Genomic DNA, 23,808 nt, shown 5'->3' with positions numbered 1-23,808 from the left:
AAGGCATGCAAAAGATAACTTCAAATCTCAAGATTTGGATAATTCTAGTCTTTTTCATACATATATGTATGTATATATGTTTTGTTAGACTGTCTTCCAGTTAGGAGGGAACCACTCACTCTTATTAAATCCTTAGAACAAAAGGTAGCTGCCAAAATAAAAACCAACCCACTGGAACATCACTGTTAAACGCCCCGAGCACATTAGCAAGGCCCATATTTACATATTCGTGTTCTGTGACCGAGGCAGATATTTACATACATGTTCATGCGGATTCAGCAGCAGTGCAGCAAAAAACAAGCAGCGAACACAAACAGGAGCCCGAGTCAAGAGAAAATAAAATAAATACGTATAAAAAGACAAAACTGTACATCACAAACAAACACAAGATCCCCCTTTTCTAAAAAGAAATGACACGTATGGAAGCGATGAGAGGGAGGGGGGCGGGGCTCGTCTGCTGGCCTGGGAGGGGACGGCGATACATGGGGAGGGGGGCGGGGCTCGTCTGCTGGCCTGGGAGGGGACGGCGGGACATGGGGAGGGGGGCGGGGCTCGTCTGCTGGCCTGGGAGGGGACGGCGGGACATGGGGAGGGGGGAGGGGACGGCGGGACATGGGGAGGGGGGCGGGGCTCGTCTGCTGGCCTGGGAGGGGACGGCGGTACATGGGGAGGGGGGCGGGGCTCGTCTGCTGGCCTGGGAGGGGACGGCGGTACATGGGGAGGGGGGCGGGGCTCGTCTGCTGGCCTGGGAGGGGACGGCGGGACATGGGGAGGGGGGCGGGGCTCGTCTGCTGGCCTGGGAGGGGACGGCGGGACATGGGGAGGGGGGAGGGGACGGCGGGACATGGGGAGGGGGGCGGGGCTCGTCTGCTGGCCTGGGAGGGGACGGCGGTACATGGGGAGGGGGGCGGGGCTCGTCTGCTGGCCTGGGAGGGGACGGCGGGACATGGGGAGGGGGGCGGGGCTCGTCTGCTGGCCTGGGAGGGGACGGCGGGACATGGGGAGGGGGGCGGGGCTCGTCTGCTGGCCTGGGAGGGGACGGCGGGACATGGGGAGGGGGGAGGGGACGGCGGGACATGGGGAGGGAAGCGGCGCGGCCGGAGGGAGCTGTGGTTCCACGTTAAGGCTTCGCAGCAAACATCAGAGGCGAGACGCTGCTGCTCCCCCCAGCCTCAGACCCCGGAGGTCGACTGGTAGCAGTTAAGACATGCAGCAGCAACACACACACACACACACACACACACACACGCACACGTCTTCTCGTTGGCCTCGCGCTAGGACTTCTTGGCAGCATGGTGTGGCGCCCCCCCTCCTCGGGGAGGCCAGCTGGGGGGGTTCAGTAGTCTGCGATAGGGGCGAGCTCGGGGCTCAGCTCCACGGAGATGTTCTTGTAGAGGCTGCTGAGGGACGTGTGGGGGCTGTAGTGGAGGTTGTTGAGGCCATCCAGGTGTTGGCGCTCTTTGGAGTACCGGAGCAGTTTATACCTGCGGACAGTCACAGGTCATGGGTTATCCAACGGGCCCAGAGCTCACTAACAAGTCTCATTCAGATCAGAACCAACAAGAGGAACATTAATACACAGATCAGATATCAGTGTGTGAATCTCAGGATCATTCAGCAGGCTTAAACTTGGTCAAATGAAATACCTAAACTTGTACTGGATTGTTATAAAATAGTGAAGGAGAATGACATAACAGTATCATATTACTGGGAGTCAGTGTTGCACAGAGGAAGGAGAGGCGTCAACTATCACCTGCTTACAGGTCATTTAGCTGACGCGTTTATCCAAAGCGACTTACTGCATCCAACCATAAGGAACAAGAAATACGTGTGCATCTAAAGGAAGTTCCATCTCCACTCACACTAGCTTTAAAGACAAAACAAGTAGGAGGCATCAATGTTCGATCCACATCTTCCATCAGGACCAAACCAGATGCAGGGCTGCCTCTTACCTCCCGAGGAACTGCACCTCTCCTCTGTGGTGGTGGGGAATGGACTTGTACTTGCCGATCTCTCCCTCTGGTCTGGTGACATTCAGACCGGCATAGTGAACCCTGAGAGAAACAAGCAGAGCACCAGAGTTCAACCAGCACCCCTCCACCGGCCCCCGGGACCCCCGCTCACCATGAACGTACTCGCACGCGGCTCTTCAAGTCACGTCCGTGCCACTGTTGTGAAATACAGAATAGTACTATTTGTACTAGAACACTGGACTGGCGTGGGGAGGCCACGCCCCCCTCCATGCTGACTGCTTGAGCACAGGGGATGGAGACCAGACAGAGGGGAGGCATTTTGGGCGACGGTGAGGTCATTGCAAAATCATTTAATCGGCGGACGCAGAGCATGTGATCGCTCCTCAGAAACAGAGCACTGCAGAACTCCAGCTGCCACCAGCACCATCGGACCATCAGTCCAGACCCTCCCACTCTCAGAAAGCAAACTCCCGCTCTGCTTTGCTGCCAGTTTGTCCCTGGTCAAGCTGGAACGTTTAGCTTATGTTGGATGAGCAGGAAGAAGCTCAAACAGGTCTTTGTACACATTAAGTGCAACAAGACATTTGTTGGGATTTAGGAAGTTTGCACCACATGTGTCCATACGTCTTTTCTGCTGGGCTACTTCAAAGAGGTTGACAGAAACACGGCTATCGTCTGCTTATATCTGCACGTGTACAGCAGGGAAAACAATAGAATCACTGGGGTGGGGGAGGAGGGGGTCTAATCTACATTGGGCAGATACCTTCAGTAGGTTACCATGGACACCACAGTGAGCCTGTAGTGATCAGAAGAAGAGTAGAACATGTTATGGTCTGGCCACCAGTAAAAAACTGGACCGCACTTTCCACTATTCACACACATTTGGACTCCTGGTCCATCAAGGTCAACAGACTACTCAACAGAGTCAGCACTACAACGCCGAGCAGAGAAGGTCGGGGGGGAGAAGGTCAGAGAGAAGGTCGGGGGAGAGAAGGTCGGGGGAGAGAAGGTCAGAGAGAAGGTCAGGGGAGAGAAGGTCAGAGAGAAGGTCAGGGGAGAGAAGGTCAGAGAGAAGGTCGGGGGAGAGAAGGTCAGAGAGAAGGTCGGGGGAGAGAAGGTCAGAGAGAAGGTCGGGGGAGAGAAGGTCAGAGAGAAGGTCGGGGGAGAGAAGGTCAGAGAGAAGGTCGGGGGAGAGAAGGTCAGAGAGAAGGTCTGGGGAGAGAAGGTCAGAGAGAAGGTCTGGGGAGAGAAGGTCAGAGAGAAGGTCAGGGGAGAGAAGGTCAGAGAGAAGGTCAGAGAGAAGGTCGGGGGAGAGAAGGTCAGAGAGAAGGTCGGGGGAGAGAAGGTCAGAGAGAAGGTCGGGGGAGAGAAGGTCAGAGAGAAGGTCGGGGGAGAGAAGGTCAGAGAGAAGGTCGGGGGAGAGAAGGTCAGAGAGAAGGTCTGGGGAGAGAAGGTCAGAGAGAAGGTCTGGGGAGAGAAGGTCAGAGAGAAGGTCAGGGGAGAGAAGGTCAGAGAGAAGGTCAGAGAGAAGGTCGGGGGAGAGAAGGTCAGAGAGAAGGTCGGGGGAGAGAAGGTCAGAGAGAAGGTCGGGGGAGAGAAGGTCGGGGGAGAGAAGGTCAGAGAGAAGGTCGGGGGAGAGAAGGTCAGAGAGAAGGTCGGGGGAGAGAAGGTCAGAGAGAAGGTCGGGGGAGAGAAGGTCAGAGAGAAGGTCGGGGGAGAGAAGGTCAGAGAGAAGGTCGGGGGAGAGAAGGTCAGAGAGAAGGTCGGGGGAGAGAAGGTCAGAGAGAAGGTCGGGGGAGAGAAGGTCAGAGAGAAGGTCTGGGGAGAGAAGGTCAGAGAGAAGGTCAGAGAGAAGGTCGGGGGAGAGAAGGTCAGAGAGAAGGTCGGGGGAGAGAAGGTCAGAGAGAAGGTCGGGGGAGAGAAGGTCAGAGAGAAGGTCGGGGGAGAGAAGGTCAGAGAGAAGGTCGGGGGAGAGAAGGTCAGAGAGAAGGTCTGGGGAGAGAAGGTCAGAGAGAAGGTCTGGGGAGAGAAGGTCAGAGAGAAGGTCTGGGGAGAGAAGGTCAGAGAGAAGGTCAGAGAGAAGGTCGGGGGAGAGAAGGTCAGAGAGAAGGTCAGAGAGAAGGTCGGGGGAGAGAAGGTCAGAGAGAAGGTCGGGGGAGAGAAGGTCAGAGAGAAGGTCGGGGGAGAGAAGGTCAGAGAGAAGGTCGGGGGAGAGAAGGTCAGAGAGAAGGTCGGGGGAGAGAAGGTCAGAGAGAAGGTCGGGGGGGAGAAGGTCAGAGAGAAGGTCGGGGGGGAGAAGGTCAGAGAGAAGGTCGGGGGAGAGAAGGTCAGAGGAGTGAAACACTCCGCTAACACAGTGGAGACACCAAACTGAAAGGAAACTAAACTGGTCATCATGTTCTGTAACAGATGCATCTTAGCTTCTCACACCTCAACTTCCCACCGTCACAATTTATCTGCTTTCCAAACGTTTTGTTTTCAGACTCAAGTGACATCACTCGAGGACATGAAGAAGGCGTCACGCGGTCCTTTAGATTACTTTCTCCCCATATGCATTAGGTCTGGAAAAGCAGTTTCTATGACAACAATGTCTTCTTACTCATCTGCAGGTCCCTTGTTCCCCACCAAGAGGAGATAAATGAACCATATGAAAGGTCGGGATCATTTGCTCTCGTACACTCACCTGTTCCACAAGTCATCATCCTCTCCTCCCCATCCCCAGAATGCATTGGGAAAGCCATTGATCTTGCGGAACTGCTCCACAGTGAGACCGCTCACACCACCAAAGAACTCGCTGTACGGTAGACTGAGAAAAGCAGCACACACAGATCATGTTCTCTCATTCATGCCCACATATGTAAATACATGCAACGGATGTTCTTAACAGCCATCTACACTCACATGTACATGTATTTGTCCAGCTTGGCAGCAAAGTGGCGCGGCATCTGACCACAGCCGTAGTAGTTTCGGTCGTTCTCAGGGATGTGGTCCACATCATGGAAGACCATGCAGTCCCAGTCCAGGTCCTTCATGGCCTCCAGGAACCCCACGTTGAACAGCATGGCTCTGTTGAAGGGCTGGCTCCCACTCTGAGACACACACACTCCCACAGTGAGCCTGCTACTTGGGTATAGAGGGCGACCGCTCTGCTTCAGGACCAGCGGTAGACGTTTCTCCATGAGGATGTGGACCACGGGTATCCATGCAGTGACACAACATTTCCGTCATCTACTGTCACACTAGTTGAGAGCTTTGAGGACACTCCAGTACATACAGGTGCACGCACCCACCAGCTGCACCCTCATGAGAACCCAACCACGGCACAGGTCACGCATGTCTGCAGTGGGAGGGTTAGTTATATTATAAATAGCTGCCATGCCTAATCTGTCCTGCAGATTAGGCATGGCACTGCAGAGTACATGAAGGGGGCGCTAGACTAACTTCAGGCTGAGAGAAGAACATTTTACAGTCATTTTAACTCAAATCGGTTAAGCCATAGACTTTTAGATAGAAGTAACGATTCATTCATCAATAAAAAACACAGAAGCAAACACATTTGGTAACTTGTATGCACAGGCTCTCACTAATTTAACCTCAAGATATTAAAGATGTCAGGTAAGGGCCTTGTGTGTATAAAAACACAACAACGTCACGTGATGTTCTATATTATTATTTCCATCGGTGGATATTCGAGTGACTTCCATTATTTAACGTTACATTTAAAAGTGAACTCTCCGCGCTGTCCAATCACACGCCTCCATCCGGAATAAATTAAATCCTCGTCGGCCCGCACTGCATGCTGGGATATGCTGTGCCGCAAAGGACAGAGGAGATGCGTCCCCCAAATGGACTGATTGGGAGAGGCAAGTCGCTATATATGCGGGCGACAAATGGCCAACATAGCTGTCGTCCCTCTGGACACAGAGGGCCGACACGCAAACACGGGCCAGTCCGTCGGTTCAGAGATAAAGGTGCACGCAACATGTGCTACATGTGATACACTGGCAGTTCACGTGTGCTAGAACTCATGCAGTGCAAAAGGCATTAGCATTTGAGGAAACGGTCTATTTTTCAACCGCTAAAGAGAAAAGCGCATTCTTGTAGTGTGATGTGTTTGCATGGCGTTGAGCTGAAGTGGTTCACACAGACACTTTTCTAGTGTAGAAAAGATTGGTTTATACTATAGAATGATTTCAGGAAGCATTTCCTGAATAAAAAGGGACTTAGTATGGATGTGACGGGCTGAATTAATGTGCTGTCGCATAGAAGGCCGAACACGTGATACACAGAGAGGCCGGCGTCACATGGCGTCTGGAGAGCACACACAGTACCTGCTCGATGACGTAGAAGGCAAACTGCAGCCGCTGTCTCTGCAGCATGGGGATGAGGTGTTGGAAGAGGATGGGCAGATGTTCATGGCGGTTTCTAAATGGAATCAGGAACGCCACCTACAGGAGCAATTTGAGAGTGAGAATCCAAGAGAAAGGAGGATAAGAATGACTAGTCACTGGATGCTTGGACCCACCTTCCAGCGAGGTCTGCAGTCCTTTGGTTTCCAGTGGCCTCCAAAGTCAATGTCAAAAACCTTGGAAAACTTCAGTTCCATCTCCTCCATAGGGATCTCCGTCACGTTCACCTCCATGAGGCCCTCTGTGGAGAGATCACGCCACGCTTACATGGCGTCAGCAGAAAGAAGCACTGCGGCTTTCTGCCGACGCCTCAACCGCACTTTGAAAAGAGAAATCTGGGAAGAGCCTTCCTTCGCACACAGGGGGGGGCCCTGAGAGCACCGCCCCCCCACCCCGGTGTACTCACTCATCGAAGGCAGGCGCTCGGGGCAGGGCCCGTCCTGGCCGTAGGTGAAGTTCTCAGGGAGGTACGTGGTCGGCTGCACCAGGTATTCACTGGAGTTACTCCCGTCAGGGTAGTCTGCAGCAAAAAGCACCGTCAGGTCCAAGACAGCAAACACAGCACCTCCGCTTTACTTGTTGCTCAGAAGCACATTTTTAGTAGTTCCTTTGCTGTCATGGAGGTTTAGGTGGTGATGGAGCTGATCCAGTCCTTTAGCTCCGCCACACGAGGTGCTGTCTACAGCCATGTTTAGGAGCTAGTCATGTAAATGCACCTTTATTACACGCTATTGATCCAGGAGCATTATATGGCGGTTATTCAAACAGAAGGTATTATATTGAAATATCTGCAGTAGAAATACTATTTAAATAATCCGATTAGCAAGTGGTTTACAGCACTGAGAAACAAAGGGCTCCCTGGCGATGATTTACCAACTGACCTTCAGTCAGTTTGCGTTTTGTCTTTTCTTTCAGTCGTACAGAGAGGACAAGTCCTGAAGGCAAAGAGCTGTTCCCATGTGACGGATTATTTCACAAATCAAAAATAAACATTCAGCAGTCTTCAGCACGTGCTCGGATAAATGAATGTAGCTTCATGTACTTTCTGATCCTTAATGAGGTCTTGAATTTCCCCAGACCAGCGGTTCCCAAACTCAAGGATGCCGCGGCCCACTTTGGAATCTGAAAAGATTTTGCGGCCCACCCAAACCTTTTAATCACAACTCTGATCAAAACATAAACTAGGGATGATTAAATGACCTTAAGAATCTAACCCACTAAAAATGTTTTAACCGACAATGTATGTTTTGTAAACCATTTTCTCTGGAGCTCATGTGCCGTGTTTTCCGCACAACAAGGCGCATAAGATACTGCAGTCAAACGTCTGGCTTTGGGGCGGGTGGATGGCGGGTGGGGAGGTGGAGACGGTGTTTTCAGGGTCTGATCGATGCCACGAGGTGCGTCCGCTCCCGCCGCCCCCTCGCCATCCACGCCTTAAATCTTCGGCTGCTTTTAGAATAACTTATTTTCCCGTTAAGATGGTTCAGCTACTGTAGAGAAAAGGGCGCCGTCTCTCGCTCTTTAATCTCATGAAGCGCTCGGCGAGAACGACAGCTTTGTTTCTCCGACGCGCCCTGAAAGCAGCTCCATATCTCACGCGCTTGAGCGCCGCTCAGCATCTCGCCGTCGTAGCTTTGGCATGTTTGGCAGAGCGCCTTGAGCGCCGTGTACAACCAGTATGGATCAACCGATTAACCAATTGATACATATGTATCATTGGTTAATCGCTTGATCCATACTGGTTATTATAACTGGTACCTTATAATCCGGAGCGCCTTTCGTTTAAATTGTTTGTGCTTCATCAACTAATGTTTCACATAACGAATGCGCCGCATCACAAATATTTTGATATTAATTTCAAACTTTTCAAAATTGAAAATTAAAAACCGCCATTGTTTTAGTCATCAAATTGTCCTCGTGCGCCGTCTTGCCCCACAGGAGGAGCAGTTGTGTAGGACTCACCGGTCCCGTTGAGCGTGCCGTTCTTGTTGGTGTACAATCGAATCATCTGCCCGATGGTCCTCACGTTGTCCCTCAACATGATGCCCTGAGCCTGCACCATGAAGAAGTACGTGTTGGCTGACAGAAACACAAGGAGAAGAGTAAGAGAAACACTCGCTTATTGTACATCACAACTCCACCGTCACAATGTGGTTCAACATGAAGCAACAGTGAAATGCTGACCACTGAGAAGCAAACCAACAGCCCTTTGGATGGTCTATGATGACCTTATCCTTTTTGCGTCAAACAGCCCAAAATCCCCTGTTCACAGTGGAAGCCGACTACAGAAACAAGACGGCGTGGCAGAGGTGGTCCCGGACCACAGCATGATAGTTCCCATCGGCTCCAACAGACCATACCTGAGGTAACACGCCTTTCATGACACCGGCTATTTTTATGTCTGCTGCTGTGGAAGATCACTGGTCAACCAGTAATTCAAACGTGTGTAACGACACCAACCATGAACACGCACACAACATGCAGAGTGGCTGTGTGTAGGAAGTGTTCCTGCATTAATAAGACCACAGGGCTCCGATAGATCTGCACGTTTTATGCTTCACAGTTCCTCGGTGGTTCACGAGAGCTTCTTAACGCAGTTTCAGGTCATCATCCAGTGACCAAAACACAAGTGATGCACGCACGCCGACCGAGGGGGAAGGAGAGCTTTCTTCAGGGGAGGGTGCAGCATGACACACCAGCATGCTGGTGACGGGAGGCCAATGACCTGCTCGTGGACTGGTCCCTACAGACCGTCTGTGGAGGTTACCGCCTTTACACCCTCAGGGTTGGCTGCCATGACCCTGGGGTCAGTCCACCAGCGGGGCTGACCAGCCTCTTGTCTCTGCTGGGGAGGCGAGCAGACAAACAGCTCAAATGTCAACAATCCAATCCACACAGCATGATAGAATCGTCCCGTTCATCAATATGTACTCCAAGCATGACAAGTCAACTATTCACAGGACAAGCAGAGCCTCAAAGGACTGTCCAGAGGGATCATTCCACTCCTGGAAGGCCACATTTCTAAAAATCACCTAATGTACCAAACTTTGACATTTCAGAATAACGGCTTAAAGGTCAATGTTAAGGAATGAAGCATCATTATTTTGATCTGCCTAGATGCATCGGTTGATTGGAACTAGCTGGTGTTATAGGGGACAAACTTCTCCCTGCATGGACACTCAAGTAATAAGTAACTCAAGCCAATGAGTAGAATTATTTAACGTTGCTGCAGAATTCTTTTTTGAAGAGGGAAACTAAGGGAAACGTCACACTAAGTCCAGTGTATTTAATGACCAAGGACAGTTGTCTCCTCGGTTTTACCGTAGAAACCTGGTGGAGACAGAAAGGGCTGATGGACACGTCCACCCCGAGTCGTTTACCAGCACTACTTGGACGTTAGATATTATTCAAAATATATCATGTTTTTATGAACCATGTTTTTCATCCATCTTTGAAAGCTGGAAGTGAGGTTTAGTTTTTGCACTATGTTGCACAAATGCTTAAAAAATTAAAGATTAGGAAAAATTGTATGCAAACTAAACTTTATTACTTTTTATTAAAATACATTTTAAAGGGAATAATTAATTGAGTGTTTTTCCACCGAGCATTTTTAGTTAACTGAAATTGGGAAAGTAGAAAATGCTAAACTCTTAAAAGAGCATAGAAGCATACGTTCAGACTTTAAATGGACTACAAGTGTTATAATTTACACTGTCGGCTACTGTGTAGTTTGTCAGGATTAAAAGCCACAGCTTTAAAACCAACACACACAGTTTAAGTTGTGCAGGAAATTCAAATTAAGAAAAGAGTGATCGTTGTCTTTGCAGGGAGTAATACAAAGGCCGTTGGGTAGTAAATACGAATAAGACCGGAGATTTACTTTACTTAAATCCAATGCAGTCAGTACAACAGCAGCAGCAAACACAACACAACACCCCATTACCAGCAACACAACCGCGATCATGTGCTCGTACATCACCTTTCTAGTCTTCTGTGGCCAGTCATCAGCTCCTAACACCCACAGCTCTTCTGCCCAAAGACACAGCGGAGAAAAGCCTTTGACCCGCATGGAGCAAGCGGCCCCCACACGGCCCGGACGGGCTTCTCCTCCCGAACACAACTACTGCTGGTGGCCAGAAGCAGCGCAGACACACTTCTTTCCTCCCGCATGTGAGCCCAGAGAAAAGAAAAACCCCGGTGAGATGTCACGTCAACAAAAGCAACACAGAACCCGCCCAGCCAGAAGCATTCAGGCCCGCACAGAGCTTCACTTATGGGAGGGCACTCGGGGTCACTTACATCCAGTGTCCCGGGTCCTCTGGTCCACACAGAGCCACTCTGGTCCACTATCGTACGGATACTTCTCACATCACAGGGCGGAAACACGCACTCATTTTAAACAACAATGGACACAGTTCGAGACGCGGAGCACTGAACCACGTTGGGACACAGCGGGAGCAGTAGAGACCCGGTCCGGACCCTGAGCCCAGTTCATCCAGCCAGCGAGACCATAGACCATAGACCCCCCCCCCCCACACACACACACACACACACACACACACACACACACACACACACACAGAGCTGCGTGTAGTTAGCCGGTTAGCTCCGTCCTTTAGCCTCGTTAATCCCGACACGATGACATTGGCCGCGGCCTCGCGAGGCGGCTGGTGTGAGCCTCCAGTAACGAACCTATTCCAGGAGCCACATAAATGAAGTAGAGACAAGTGGTGGACATGGAGAAGAAGAATATGAAGGCCAGGAACGATCGGTTGGACATTCGCAGCAGCCGCCTCCAGTGCACCATTTTGGCTTAGGCCCGCTTCTCCTTCCCCGATAGGAATCCCATGAAATTCTTCTTAGAGTGGAAAAGAGTCCTCGCGCGGCTGGCCGGCCGTGTTACGGGTGTGGCACGGACCGGTCCGCACGGCCAGAGCCCGCAGAGGCGAACGCTAGCGGTGCTAGCCGGCCTGCTTTCCCCCGCCAAGAAGCTTCCCAATGGAAAAAGCAGGCCTGTAACGTCAATCAGGCCACCGAGAGCCGAGTGGAGCACCGCCGGTCGGGCATGTTGGAGCTGTGGTTCGTCGGTGGTGGGAGCTCAGCGGCGACGCTGCCTAAGTGGACTCGCGGTAGACCTCCATGGTCGCGTGTCGCTAGCAAGGACGGCTGCTCGTCGGCGGGGTGCGGGACGCTCTTCACGCGGTCTCCTCTGGGCCGCCGCGAGGTGTCCCGCTCGGTCCGCGCACTGCCTGGTCGTGTGCCGTCATGCCCGCCGGGAGCCTCAGCCGCTCGACTGTGGCATTCAAAACGCATAAGTCGAGTCAAATATGCGAGGAATTCACTCAATAAAGAAGATGGCAGATCCGCCTTTTCATTTTTCTGCTGGCACTTTAGAGATCGTTTCCGGTGGGCGTGACCCCCCGCGTCGCCATGGAGACCGGTGAGGGTCTTCCTCTAGTGATGTGCGGATCGATACTGAAACATCGAAACTTCCGATACCACATCTGTATGCTCTAAAATCGTTTAATAAATGAAAATATCGATACTTTTGATACTTCAGTAATTTGAAGTAATGTATATCATTAACAGGAATTTGGTGGAAAGCAACTAAACTATTCAGGTCTTGTCTAAATGACACGCCGCTGGTAGGGACTACTTTTTCTTCCGCCTGGGTAAGTGCCTAATACGCAAACGCAGTGGCACGCTGACGCTGCTGCTCGCTCTCTCAGACAGAGACAATGGCGGAACGGAAGTTTCTAAAAGTGGCATATTGTGATGTGAAATTATTTGAAGTAATTACATGCACACATACATACATACACAGTTGAAACAATAAGATTAAGATTTGAGTACAGTGTAGCCCCCCTGTTAATTTTGTGCTGTGATTTTAAATCGTTTAAAGATGATTCCCCAAGAGCAGCAACACTCACAAGGTGCCTTGTGAGTGTTCCGTGTTTTACATGATACGGGATATGACAGCCTGATGAAGATCATACAAGAATCCATCATGGATACAATCCCTGAGAGGATTATCAACTGCAGTACTACCCTCCAGAATCCTTGGATTACAACAGGAATTTTAAAGTCTATTAAATATAAAAGTAGGCTTTACAAATCCTACATCAAAAATCCTTCGAACTTGACTAAAGAGAAATATATTTCCTACAAAAATAAACTAACGCAGATCATAAGAAAGCGTAAAAAATTCCATTACATCGAACTTTTACAAGCTTCACAGGGGGATAGCAGGAGGTCATGGAATGTGTTAAAAAAAAGTCCTCAACAGGAGAGACACAAACCTACTACTTTGCCTGACTTTGGAAACGCAAAAGCTGATCTTGCACAGAGTTTTAATAATCATTTTGCTACAATAGGTGCAAACCTGGCTGAGAAGATAAACCAACCACAGGATGTGAACTTTAAGCATTTTCTTTCTGGTAGCTACATTGACTCATTTTTTATGATACCAACAGATAGTACTGAGCTCCTCAAGATCATTTTGGACTTGAGGAGCTCATATACCGCAGGTGCAGATGGAATATGTAGTAAGATTATGAAAGCCATTGCAAATGTCATTGTAGAGCCACTGGCTCACTGCATCAACCTCTCTTTACTTACGAGAGAGAGGGAACAGTATGTCCATGCCTGTGGAGCATTTGTATAAATTAAGAAGAATAAAAATTTTGACTCATATTATTTATTAGTTTGAAAAAGTTTGTTTGGGATCTACATATTTCATGAAGCACTCACTATCCGCAAACATGAACAGTGCAAGAATACCCTGAAGTGTAGACTCCGTAGCAGTGTGCCTGCTTACCTTGCTGTACTCAAATGGAAAATGAAGTCTTCCTGCTGTTGTCTTCCATCTTGGGTTGTTGTCATCCTGTCCCACCTTGGTTCAGTTCCTGCGTCTCATCCTATCTCCTCTGCAGCCCTTGCCCTCATGGTTCCTCACTGCTAAGGTCCGCTCACTTGTTCACTGCGGATTGTCTGGTGTAATTTGCTGTAGCGTTACCTTGTTACTTATTAGTCCAGATCTATTCCAACTATTTTTGCCAGTTTTCCAACCTCGGATTCTCCGCCTGCCCCTCGTCGGTTTTGTTTGCCTCATGGACTGATCTTCTGCTTTTCCCCTGCCTGAACTTAGTCAATCAAACTTTACTTACTCTGCCTTTGTGTCTTCTGCTTTGTGCTTCCAGTATGCAAGTGCTCGTTAACGTTGTATTTATAACCGCTTCGTACAGACAAAACAGTGTCTGAAAGAGAACCTAGACGGCAGAAATGTAAATGTAATGTGAGCAATAATCTCTAACTGTGCATACAAGTAAAACTTTAGTGTTTCAACAACTTTATTCATTCATTCATGGTTTATATTCCATAGGGACAGATCTTGGCGCTGCGTGGCTCCGGGGTATGTTTGAGTTATTTGGTGGTGAGCAGTACGACAAGTTTCACCTTGCTTGTCACTGCAGGGCAAACGGTCACATCTGGGTTTCCAGAAGACATGCCATTCCTTTTGACATTAGAACAAGACGTCCCAGGTTAGTGTGAACATTCCATCGGAACAAACCCACAGAAAAGAAGTTGCACTTCTAAAATATGGAATTAAAGATCCTTCTTTTTGTAGTTGTCATTACTACATTTGCATTATTAGATTTGCAGTGAAGATGTTGACTGGAGATACAGGATCAGAAGGTACTATTGAACCTTTTGTATTTATAACATTTTATCTCTGATCTTTATTAGATACTGAGGTTCAAGGTTTAATACATGACATGATTAGAGTTTGATGTGGTGGAAGGGCAGTGACACACATTCACACCTGATAGAAAGCCAGCACTAGCACTCCGTCTGATCAACGCTGAACATTCCTGGCAGTAGTCCACTTATCACACAAAGCACCGATGGTCTTAGCTGGTGTTTCGGATGTCCTTAGGTAGGTAAGGGGAACAGATGGTTGCTCGGCAGCGCTTATAACCTGACCACGTGAGTGTTACCCCATCTTAACCATGGTTCTTATCTCAACTTGGTTTTGATAATCAAAAGCTCTTTCATAGTGCTCATTTAGGGAGTCACTGTCTTGAGGAGTCAAAGGCCAGAGGAAAAGCAGAAAGTGTCAACCAGGCAGACCCAGGGCTGAGATTTAGAGACACACCAAGGACCATACAACACTCACGCTCTGTTCGTTATGTTAGAAGACCACACATTGCATGTGATTGGATCTTGTGTTGTGGCGAGAGGACCTGCTCCTCCTCAACGCCGGTAGAGCCACTGGCTCACTGCATCAACCTCTCTTTACTTACAGATACTGTACCAAAAATGACAAAAATTGCTAAAATAATTCCAATTTTTAAATCGGGTGACAGAAATGATATGAACAATTATCGGTCCATATCAATTCTACCCACTTTCTCCAAAGTAATGGAGAAAGTGGTACACACCAGACTCAGTGGCTATCTTCAAAAACTAGATATTCTTGTTCCCTCTCAATATGGTTTCAGGAAAAAGAGTACAACCTCTATGGCAATACGCGATCTAATAGAACAAATACATGACTGCATTGAAGAAGAGAAATGTGGTGTTGGTATTTTCCTGGACTTATCAAAAGCCTTTGATACCATTGACTGTGATATTTTACTGTATAAACTCTACCACTATGGTATCAGAGGTCAAACACTTGAATGGTTCAGAAGTTATTTATATGAGAGGGAACAGTATGTCCATGTCAATGATCACAACTCCACTTATCAGCCCATGACCTGTGGGGTCCCCCAGGGTTCAATTCTAGGGCCACTCTTATTCATTTTTTATATAAATGATTTCATAAACTCCTCTAATATATTTCATAAAATTATTTTTGCAGACGACACTAACTTGTTTACGTCACACAGGAACCCATATATTCTACAAGATATAGTAAACTCTGAATTAACTAAAGTGGACTACTGGTTCAAATGTAATAAACTGTCATTAAATGTGAGCAAAACTAATTACATTTTATTCAAATCATGTAAAAAATATAAAAACGTCGATCACTGCCTGATTAGGATAAATGGGCAGGGGATAAAAAGAGGGTATTCCACTAAATTCCTGGGGGTCCTCATTGACGACTCTCTTAGCTTTAAATGTCATATCGAGTATCTTGTAAGTAAATTGTCTAAGTATGTTGGCTTGTTTTATAAGATCAGACATTTTCTACCTCGGTCTGCACTTCTCACTTTATATAAAACTCTCTTCGGACCACACCTTAACTATTGCAATGTGATATGGGGCCGGTTTCGGAGACAAGGCTCAAGCCTAGTCCCAGACTAAAATGCTGTTTGAGCTGGCTTAACTGAAATTCACTTGCACAGACGTAGCTTAAAATACTCGTGGATTAAGCCTGTTCTGGATTAAACAAAGCCGATTGCAAAATTGAGCATTAGAGCTACTCCAGGACTAAATTGGACTGAATTGAAGCTTAAACTAATCTGCCAAGGAGGCAGGTTTAACTCCCGCTTAGTAGGCTAGGCTACTGTTTGTGAAACTGAGCTTGGATTGTTTGGGAGCATGGACTATTTGGAATATCTAAATGAGGACCAACATGCACGACAAAGGCCAGACAGACGAATACTGCTGGATAGGAGTGATCCATTGAATCAGTTTGATGAAATAACTTTTCGAGACCGCTTTCGTATGCACAAGGAAAATGCATTGGAGATAATTACTTTGCTTGAGCCTAGACTTTCCTCTCTGTCTCAAAGAGGAAGGCCTGTGTCCAATCAACTGCAAGTTCTGATCACTTTGAGGTTCTTGGCATGTGGAATCTTTCATCGTGAAACTGGTGATTTGTGTGGTGTCAGTGAACCAACTGTATGTAGAATAGTTCACAAAGTCTGCAGTGCCATTTGTGAACTGAGGAGTCTTTACATCAAGTTCCCTGATGCTGCTGGGCAAGCCAACTATAAAGTGCAATTCTATGAATATGGGCACTTTCCAGGAGTGATTGGCTGTATAGACGGATGTCATGTTCCCATCAAGTGTCCATCAACTCCTGATGCAGAGGAATACAGGAATCGTAAGAACTGTTTTTCAATCAATGTTCAGGGTGTATGCACTCCTAATTTGGAGTTTTCAAACATTGTTGCCCGTTGGAAAGGTGCAACCCATGATTCAAGGATTTTTCTCAACTCTTCATTGTGTGCACAATTTGAGAGTGGACAACATAGTGGACTACTACTTGGTGATAGTGGATATGGTCAGAGTAACTATTTATTCACACCACATCTAAATCCCACAACAGCTGAGCAGCAAAGGTACAACAGAGCTCATATCCGTACTAGAGGGATGATCGAGCGTATGTTTGGAGTATGGAAAACTCGATTCCAGTGCTTACGAAATACGATTCGTTTCAAGCCAAGAAGATGCTGCAAAGTGATCATTGCTACAGCTGTGCTGCACAACTACCTGAAGCAGCATGGCTGTCCTGACCTGCCAATGGAAGATCAGGATGATGCAGATGTGCCCATGGTGGCAAAGGCAGCCAATGACCAGCGAGGACTTGCACACAGAGCTGCTTTCACAGTGCAGCACTTCAGCATTTAAATATGGAATGTATCCATTATGGTATGGTGGTGCTTGCATACTGTTTCTGTACAAAATTACAATAATGTAGCAAAATTAAACTAGTGAACCAAGTCGGGTAAAATGTAGTTTGTGATGATTAATACTCACTCACACGCCAAATGACAATACATTTATTTTTATTTTTCACAATTCCTCATATTCACCATGGCTACTAGTATGCAGAATTCTTTTTTGGAGCATAGCCCTCTCTCCCAATTTCATATCCAGTTCAACCTCTAGAATTCTCATTTTCATTTCATGTTCTTCTTTTAAATATTCAATTTTACGCTCATGAAATTCTCTGGCTAACTTTTCATGCATAGTTATCTTTTTTGGTCTCTGTTGGATGGTAGCAGCTTCATCTCCCAGGGGTGCCATAGCAGATGTGGAGGGTTCAGGCTCGTTGTGAACTGGCTCTTGATTGGTTTCCTCTGGAAAAAAAGACCACTGTTCCAAACTCAAATCAACTAATATGGTCCTGTAACCAATTTAATTCCTAAGGTATATTTACCATTTGTGCTCAGTTCTCCATGTTCACTGTCCAAATGGTCATTGTCTGGTATACCATCCAGAGGTTGCTGGTGCTCTATTATACCAGACAGCAAGTCACCCAATTCATCACATGTGTCCTTTATTGGTGGTCCACCACCTGTAATAAATCGCTCTCTTCTGCTTGCTGCATTCTCTTTTTTTAATCCCAGTTTAATGTTCTTCCATAGAACCTATGAAGGCAGATATCATTCATTAGTTTTCTTTTTTGATGTCACAAAAATAGTAATATGGGAAATCTGAAATACTGGTACTGATAAGGCATAATAAAAATAAGTTTGTCTCCTGATAATTTAGGTCATGGTGGAGAAATGATTGTATATTTCTTTCCCCCTCACATATAGGTATGGATTTTCCTTTGTGCAACATATCTTACTCTACCACCATGTTTAACATGCATATGCCCCTTTAAAATAGGTTACTATCCTTTTAAACAGGATATTCATTCAATGTGAATGCTACAAGCAGCAGGAGTATTGTATTTGGGTAGGCCATAAATAAGCAGGGTATAGGCAACAGGAAACAAACACATATTTTTGTGCCTAATAATGAAGATTAACTCACCTGCAGTTGTTGTACTGTTCTTGTGGTGACATCTTCATTTGCATTGAATTCTTTGCCAATTGCAGTCCAAGCACTTCTTTTCTTATGTTCAATAGCAGCAGTATGGATTTTGCTTTCAATGACTGGATGGTTCGATACAATTAGTTTTAGTAGTGCTTTTTCATGCTCACTATAATTTTTGGAGCGAATTCTCTTTGCCTCTGACATTGTGTTGTCTCAAAATTCACTGCAACAATGGTGTTTCATACTCCATTTCAGGTTTTCATGAGCACAATTGGACCAACAGCCTGTGCTTCCACTTAGTCTAATGAGGCTTGAACCAGGTGTTCTCATTAAGCTTACTCCAGGACTCCATAGTCTCAGACTAACTAAGCCAAATTTATGCCATGTTCATGCAAGCCACTTAAATAGCCAGGATTAACTAGTCTGATTTAGGCCTACTTCAGTCTTGATTTAAGCCCTGTCTCCGAAACCGGCCCATGGTGTAACACTTTCACCAGCCATCTCAAAAAACTTATTTCCTTGCAAAAGAAAGTCATACGGGCTCTATCCTGGTCAGAGATAAATTCCCCCACTAAACCTTTATTCCACCGTTTTGAGGTACTAAGACTAACTGAGCTAAACGCATACCATAATGCTTGCCTTATGATCAGGCTGCTCTTGTAAATCTCTTAAGCCTCTCCAGCTGATTCAGAATGCTGCAGCACGTGTATTAACAAGAACTAAGAAAAGGGATCATATCACTCCTGTATTAACTTCTCTGCACTGGCTCCCTGTTAAATCAAGAATAGATTTTAAGGTACTTCTCCTCACCTACAAGGCACTTGCTGGTGAGGCACCGTTGTATCTTCAAGAGCTTGTAACACCGTATTGCCCTACAAGGCAACTGCGCTCCATAGATGCTGGTTACTTGTTGTTCCTATGGTTTCAAAAAGTAGGCTGGGGGCCAGAGCCTTCAGTTATCAAGCTCCTCTTTTGTGGAACCAGGTTCCACTTTCAGTCCGGGGGGCAGATTCGGTCAGCTCTTTTAAAGTAAAACTTAAAACGTTCCTCTTTGATTCTGCCTATAGTTAGGGCTGGCTCAGGTTAGTCCGGACCAGCCCTTAGTTAAGCTGCTATAGGCTTAGAATGCCGGGGGAATTCTTAGGACACACCAAGCTCCTCTCTCACGCTCTCGTTCTACCATAATTCAAGTTTTATTAATGCACATGACTAATTCAGCTTCTTTCCGGGAGTTTTTTTTTGTGCTTTCGCCCCTATCAGGTCTCCATAGATCGTGGTTCCTTCGAGACCCTGATCCTGACACCTACCGTGGCCATGCTGACGCCTGCTGCTGCCATCATCATCATCATCATCATTATTTTAGATATTACTCATATTACTTTACTCATAAACCGACATTACCCTCTCCTAAAATCTCTGTGCTCTCCCTCCCCACAGGATTCTGTGGATGGTGGTTCTATCTGATGGTGGTTGCCTCTGCAGTGGTCCTGCTGTGCGCCTGGCTTACTACTCACAATTACTAGAATCATTTCTGTCATAGGAATTGCATGTATTATTCATTGTTCATTCTGTACACATGGCATCCATTGTAGTCTGTCCATCCCGGGAGTGGGATCCCTCCTCTGACGTTCTCCCTAAGGTTTCTTCCCTTTTTTCCCTCTTGTAAGGGTTTTTTCATTTTTTGGGGAGTTTTTCCTGTGCCAATGGTGGGTTTCGGGGCAGAGGATGTCGTATGTGTACAGACTGTAAAGCCCTCTGAGGCAAATTTGTAATTTGCGATTCTGGGCTATACAAAATAAAATGACTTGACTTGACTTGACTTATGTTGCAAATTGTCAACGGACTGAACTCTAGATTGAGTAGTCTTGTTCCTATAACCAGCCCCCAGCACACTCACCATACGAGAATCAAACCACGTATATCAGGAAAATGTGCGTGCTAGTATGAGTGTGGTCTATAGAGGGCCGCAAATTTGGAATGGGATTGACGATGGCCTCAAGGTGTTGCCCTATATCTCCAACTTTAAAAGACAACTAAAAAATATTTCTTATCAACCTACATCTAATATAAAAACGTTTTTTCATGGACTACTGGGATGTATGATTGTATGTGTATGTAATGTTTTGTACTGGTGTGTCTCTCGTGAGCAACTAGTCATTATAATTTGTGGTAATTGTGTACTTTACAGTTCTGTGCTACCACTATAAATTGAATCATGGGCCCCCACCTATAAGCTTTCTTTAGCTTCTTTGGGGGACCCATTCACCTTACCCAATTAATCTTGTACCTCCCCAGCTGTATTATGTTTCAAGTGGTATTGTGTGAATAAATAAAATTCATTCATTCAAAAAAATTCATTCATTCATTCATTCATACATGCTGGAGAGGCTCTTTGAGCAAAAGGAAGCTGTGACCACAGCCCTCTGCCTTTTAGGGAGGAACACCTTGTGCTTAGATGAGGGAGAATTATCCCTCATCAAGCAAACAGTTGATGCACTACGGTCATTTGAAGAAGTGACACAGGAAGTTTCATCTGAAAAGTACGTTTCAGTCTCCAAAGTGATTCCGCTTGTGTCACTTCTTCACAGGGCTGTAGCAGCCTGTGAACGTCAAGGCAGCTCCCTTGCCACACAACTGGCACAGCAATGTCAGCGCAGATTCAGGGGTATTGAGAGCATTTACTGTCTAGCTGCCAGTACATTTCTGGATTTTAGGTTTAAACATCTTGGTTTTTGAGACAAAGACAATGTGGAGGTAATGAAAAAGCGTCTCCTTTCTGAAATACAGAAAGTCTATCAGACAGGACAGGCAGCTCCCAGTTTAGCCCCAAGCTCAACAGCCACCGTTAGCTCTACCTCAGGTCTTCTTCCTCTGGGCCTTCTGCCCCCTCAGGTTCAGCTATATTAAAAGGAGGCATATGGACTGATTTTGACATGCAGGTTTTGTCAGGACAACATCACCGGTCAGCTACCAGCGATGTGCTCATTGAAGTACGTCGGTACTCAGAAGAAAAAGTGATTCCCAGAGACAGGGATGCACTGGTTTGGTGGAAAGAACATAACCAAACCTTAACTAGCAGTGAGATACCTGGGAATTACTGCCACTTCTGTACCAGAAGAGATAGTCTTTTCAAAGGCAGGAGAGGTTCTGAGCAAAAAACGTAACAGACTTAAGGGGAAGACAGTAAACATGCTGTTGTTCCTTAACAAAAACTTGATGGAAAGTGTCAATGTTGGATGCTTTTGTTGAAGTGTTTTCCTGTTAACATGTTCATGTAACGTGAATTAAGATGCAAACCTTCATTTTTATAGTGGTTCTTATTTTTGTTTATTATTCTGATAATTATTCTAATGGTTTTATTATTTACTTATGATCTTTTTTTAGTGATGGAAACACCTTTTTCAAACACTCTTGTTTTTCTGTTGTTGTAATAGCTCGGCTATATTGTGAATGAGGCCGCTACCTTTTTAGTTTAAAGTTTAAAATAAATAGCTAAATAAGTGACTACGATGTCTTGTATTCTTAAGCTATGTATTTAAAATACACTACTTTTTTTAGATCTACCATGCACAAAGTATCGGTATTGGATCGGTATCACCGATACCAGCCTGAATTTTACTCATTATCGGATCGGAAAGGAAATCTGTGGTATCGAACATCACTAGTTGGTACACAGTTTTAACTTTGTAATGCTTTAACAAAGCCACCAGAAGGTGGTGTAACAACCTCAGGAACTGGACACGCGGACTCCTCCTACAGACCAACCACGAATCACCTTGCCTGTGGAGCATTTGTATAAATTAAGAAGAATAAAAATTTTGACTCATATTATTTATTAGTTTGAAAAAGTTTGTTTGGGATCTACATATTTCATGAAGCACTCACTATCCGCAAACATGAACAGTGCAAGAATACCCTGAAGTGTAGACTCCGTAGCAGTGTGCCTGCTTACCTTGCTGTACTCAAATGGAAAATGAAGTCTTCCTGCTGTTGTCTTCCATCTTGGGTTGTTGTCATCCTGTCCCACCTTGGTTCAGTTCCTGCGTCTCATCCTATCTCCTCTGCAGCCCTTGCCCTCATGGTTCCTCACTGCTAAGGTCCGCTCACTTGTTCACTGCAGATTGTCTGGTGTAATTTGCTGTAGCGTTACCTTGTTACTTATTAGTCCAGATCTATTCCAACTATTTTTGCCAGTTTTCCAACCTCGGATTCTCCGCCTGCCCCTCGTCGGTTTTGTTTGCCTCATGGACTGATCTTCTGCTTTTCCCCTGCCTGAACTTAGTCAATCAAACTTTACTTACTCTGCCTTTGTGTCTTCTGCTTTGTGCTTCCAGTATGCAAGTGCTCGTTAACGTTGTATTTATAACCGCTTCGTACAGACAAAACAGTGTCTGAAAGAGAACCTAGACGGCAGAAATGTAAATGTAATGTGAGCAATAATCTCTAACTGTGCATACAAGTAAAACTTTAGTGTTTCAACAACTTTATTCATTCATTCATGGTTTATATTCCATAGGGACAGATCTTGGCGCTGCGTGGCTCCGGGGTATGTTTGAGTTATTTGGTGGTGAGCAGTACGACAAGTTTCACCTTGCTTGTCACTGCAGGGCAAACGGTCACATCTGGGTTTCCAGAAGACATGCCATTCCTTTTGACATTAGAACAAGACGTCCCAGGTTAGTGTGAACATTCCATCGGAACAAGTTTAGGGCCAATAGAAATCTATTCTTTTATATCTAACAAGAAATACAAAATGTTCTTCCTGATGTTAGTCAGTTGTTCTTCCGGCCTGCGGTCTGACAGAATTGCTCCTGCCTTTGCAAACGCAGCGTTTATACTTGACCTGTGATCTGACAAATAAATCTACCAGAATGAGAGAAAACTTGTTTTTACTGCTCGGAGACGCCGTTTACACAGAACACTGATACGTGCTTGAGTATTTGACCTCCTGCTTGCAAGCAATAAATGGACTTCTCGCAACTTTGATCATTCATCAAGACTCTGTTTTTTTATTAGATAAACATTAAAAGAAATCATTCTCTTCTCCCAAACTAGTTTTATTGAAATATTCCACATATATATTATAGTTTGTTTGAACTATGTTTTTATTACTACATACTGGCTCTGTGGATATGTTATGGACAGACTACAATGGATGTGATGTGTACAAAATGTAGAAGATGTACAATACATTCAATTCCTATAACAGAAATGATTCAAATAATTGTGAGTTAAATCTGTCACAGCTTGGGTTTATTTCCTGTCTTATTTTGTAGTTTTCTGCCTCTTGTCTCCCTGGGTAACTTCACTTCCTGCCTTGTCCTGTCGTCCCCTGTGATTGTCTGTCGTGTCATGATTGTTTCCACCTGCACCTCCCCAGTGTATTTAAGCCATGTGTGTCTCTTGTCACTTGTTGCGTCATTGATTTTTCAAACCTGCGTGTTAAACCTCGTCCCTTTGTTGTCTGTCCCTGTTCCCCGTGTGCGTTTATTCATGCCTTTGCCCCCTCCTCCCCCCCTGGTGTTTTGGTTTTTGGATTTAATAAAGTAGTTTTCGTTTGCAACTCTGCATCTGAGTTCTGCTTTCCCCATTCGTGACAAAATCAATGTTGGCTATTTCTTTTTTTATTATAGTTTGTTTGAACTAGTAGTCGTCTGACCACTCGATGCTACATTTCATCATTCAGACACGGCGGACACGCCAGT

General features: G+C 46.2%; 1 protein-coding gene and 1 long non-coding RNA gene across 4 annotated transcripts; both read right to left on the bottom strand.

The window, feature by feature from the left end:
* Positions 1-586: 586 nt before the first annotated feature.
* On the bottom strand, positions 587-12,542 carry b4galt6 (UDP-Gal:betaGlcNAc beta 1,4- galactosyltransferase, polypeptide 6). Of its 3 annotated transcripts, XR_013468499.1 has the most exons (10): positions 11,075-12,542; positions 8,345-8,461; positions 6,789-6,902; positions 6,499-6,623; positions 6,305-6,421; positions 4,875-5,062; positions 4,657-4,779; positions 2,737-2,769; positions 1,953-2,054; positions 764-1,484 (listed from the first exon to the last, which is right to left on the bottom strand). XR_013468499.1 is itself a non-coding variant. In XM_040183413.2 (9 exons), exons 1-9 carry the CDS (start codon positions 11,187-11,189, stop codon positions 1,337-1,339), a joined length of 1,149 nt encoding a protein of 382 aa, XP_040039347.1. In that variant the 5' UTR covers positions 11,190-12,542; the 3' UTR covers positions 587-1,336. The 3 variants fall into 3 exon arrangements, 2 of the variants coding, with proteins under 2 accessions (XP_040039347.1, XP_077963645.1); XM_040183413.2 differs by lacking the exon at positions 2,737-2,769 and having other exon boundaries at positions 587-1,484; XM_078107519.1 differs by lacking the exon at positions 2,737-2,769 and having other exon boundaries at positions 716-1,484; positions 10,682-11,804.
* A 4,565-nt stretch (positions 12,543-17,107) lies between these two features.
* LOC144411352 (uncharacterized) lies at positions 17,108-17,888 on the bottom strand. Its single transcript, XR_013468500.1, has 2 exons — positions 17,499-17,888; positions 17,108-17,418 (listed from the first exon to the last, which is right to left on the bottom strand). It is a non-coding gene; the product is annotated as an uncharacterized LOC144411352 (long non-coding RNA).
* Between the last annotated feature and the right edge of the window lie 5,920 nt (positions 17,889-23,808).

Source organism: Gasterosteus aculeatus, chromosome 8, assembly GCF_964276395.1.
Source record: "Gasterosteus aculeatus chromosome 8, fGasAcu3.hap1.1, whole genome shotgun sequence".
In the NCBI taxonomy this organism is placed as follows: Eukaryota; Metazoa; Chordata; class Actinopteri; order Perciformes; family Gasterosteidae; genus Gasterosteus; species Gasterosteus aculeatus.
The sequence above is the reverse complement of the archived record's forward strand: the minus strand, read 5'-3'. Positions and strand labels throughout refer to the sequence as shown.

What these genes read in the sequence shown, in the direction of transcription:
- b4galt6 (XM_040183413.2), bottom strand. Translation starts at nt 11,189, where the DNA reads ATGGTGCACTGGAGGCGGCTGCTGCGAATGTCCAACCGATCGTTCCTG. An exon ending in CGGCACGCTCAACGGGACCG is followed by an intron (nt 6,903 to 8,344) that starts GTGAGTCCTACA and finishes TTTTTGCTGCAG; the next exon opens with ACTACCCTGACGGGAGTAAC. An exon ending in ACTGCAGACCTCGCTGGAAG is followed by an intron (nt 6,422 to 6,498) that starts GTGGGTCCAAGC and finishes TTGCTCCTGTAG; the next exon opens with GTGGCGTTCCTGATTCCATT.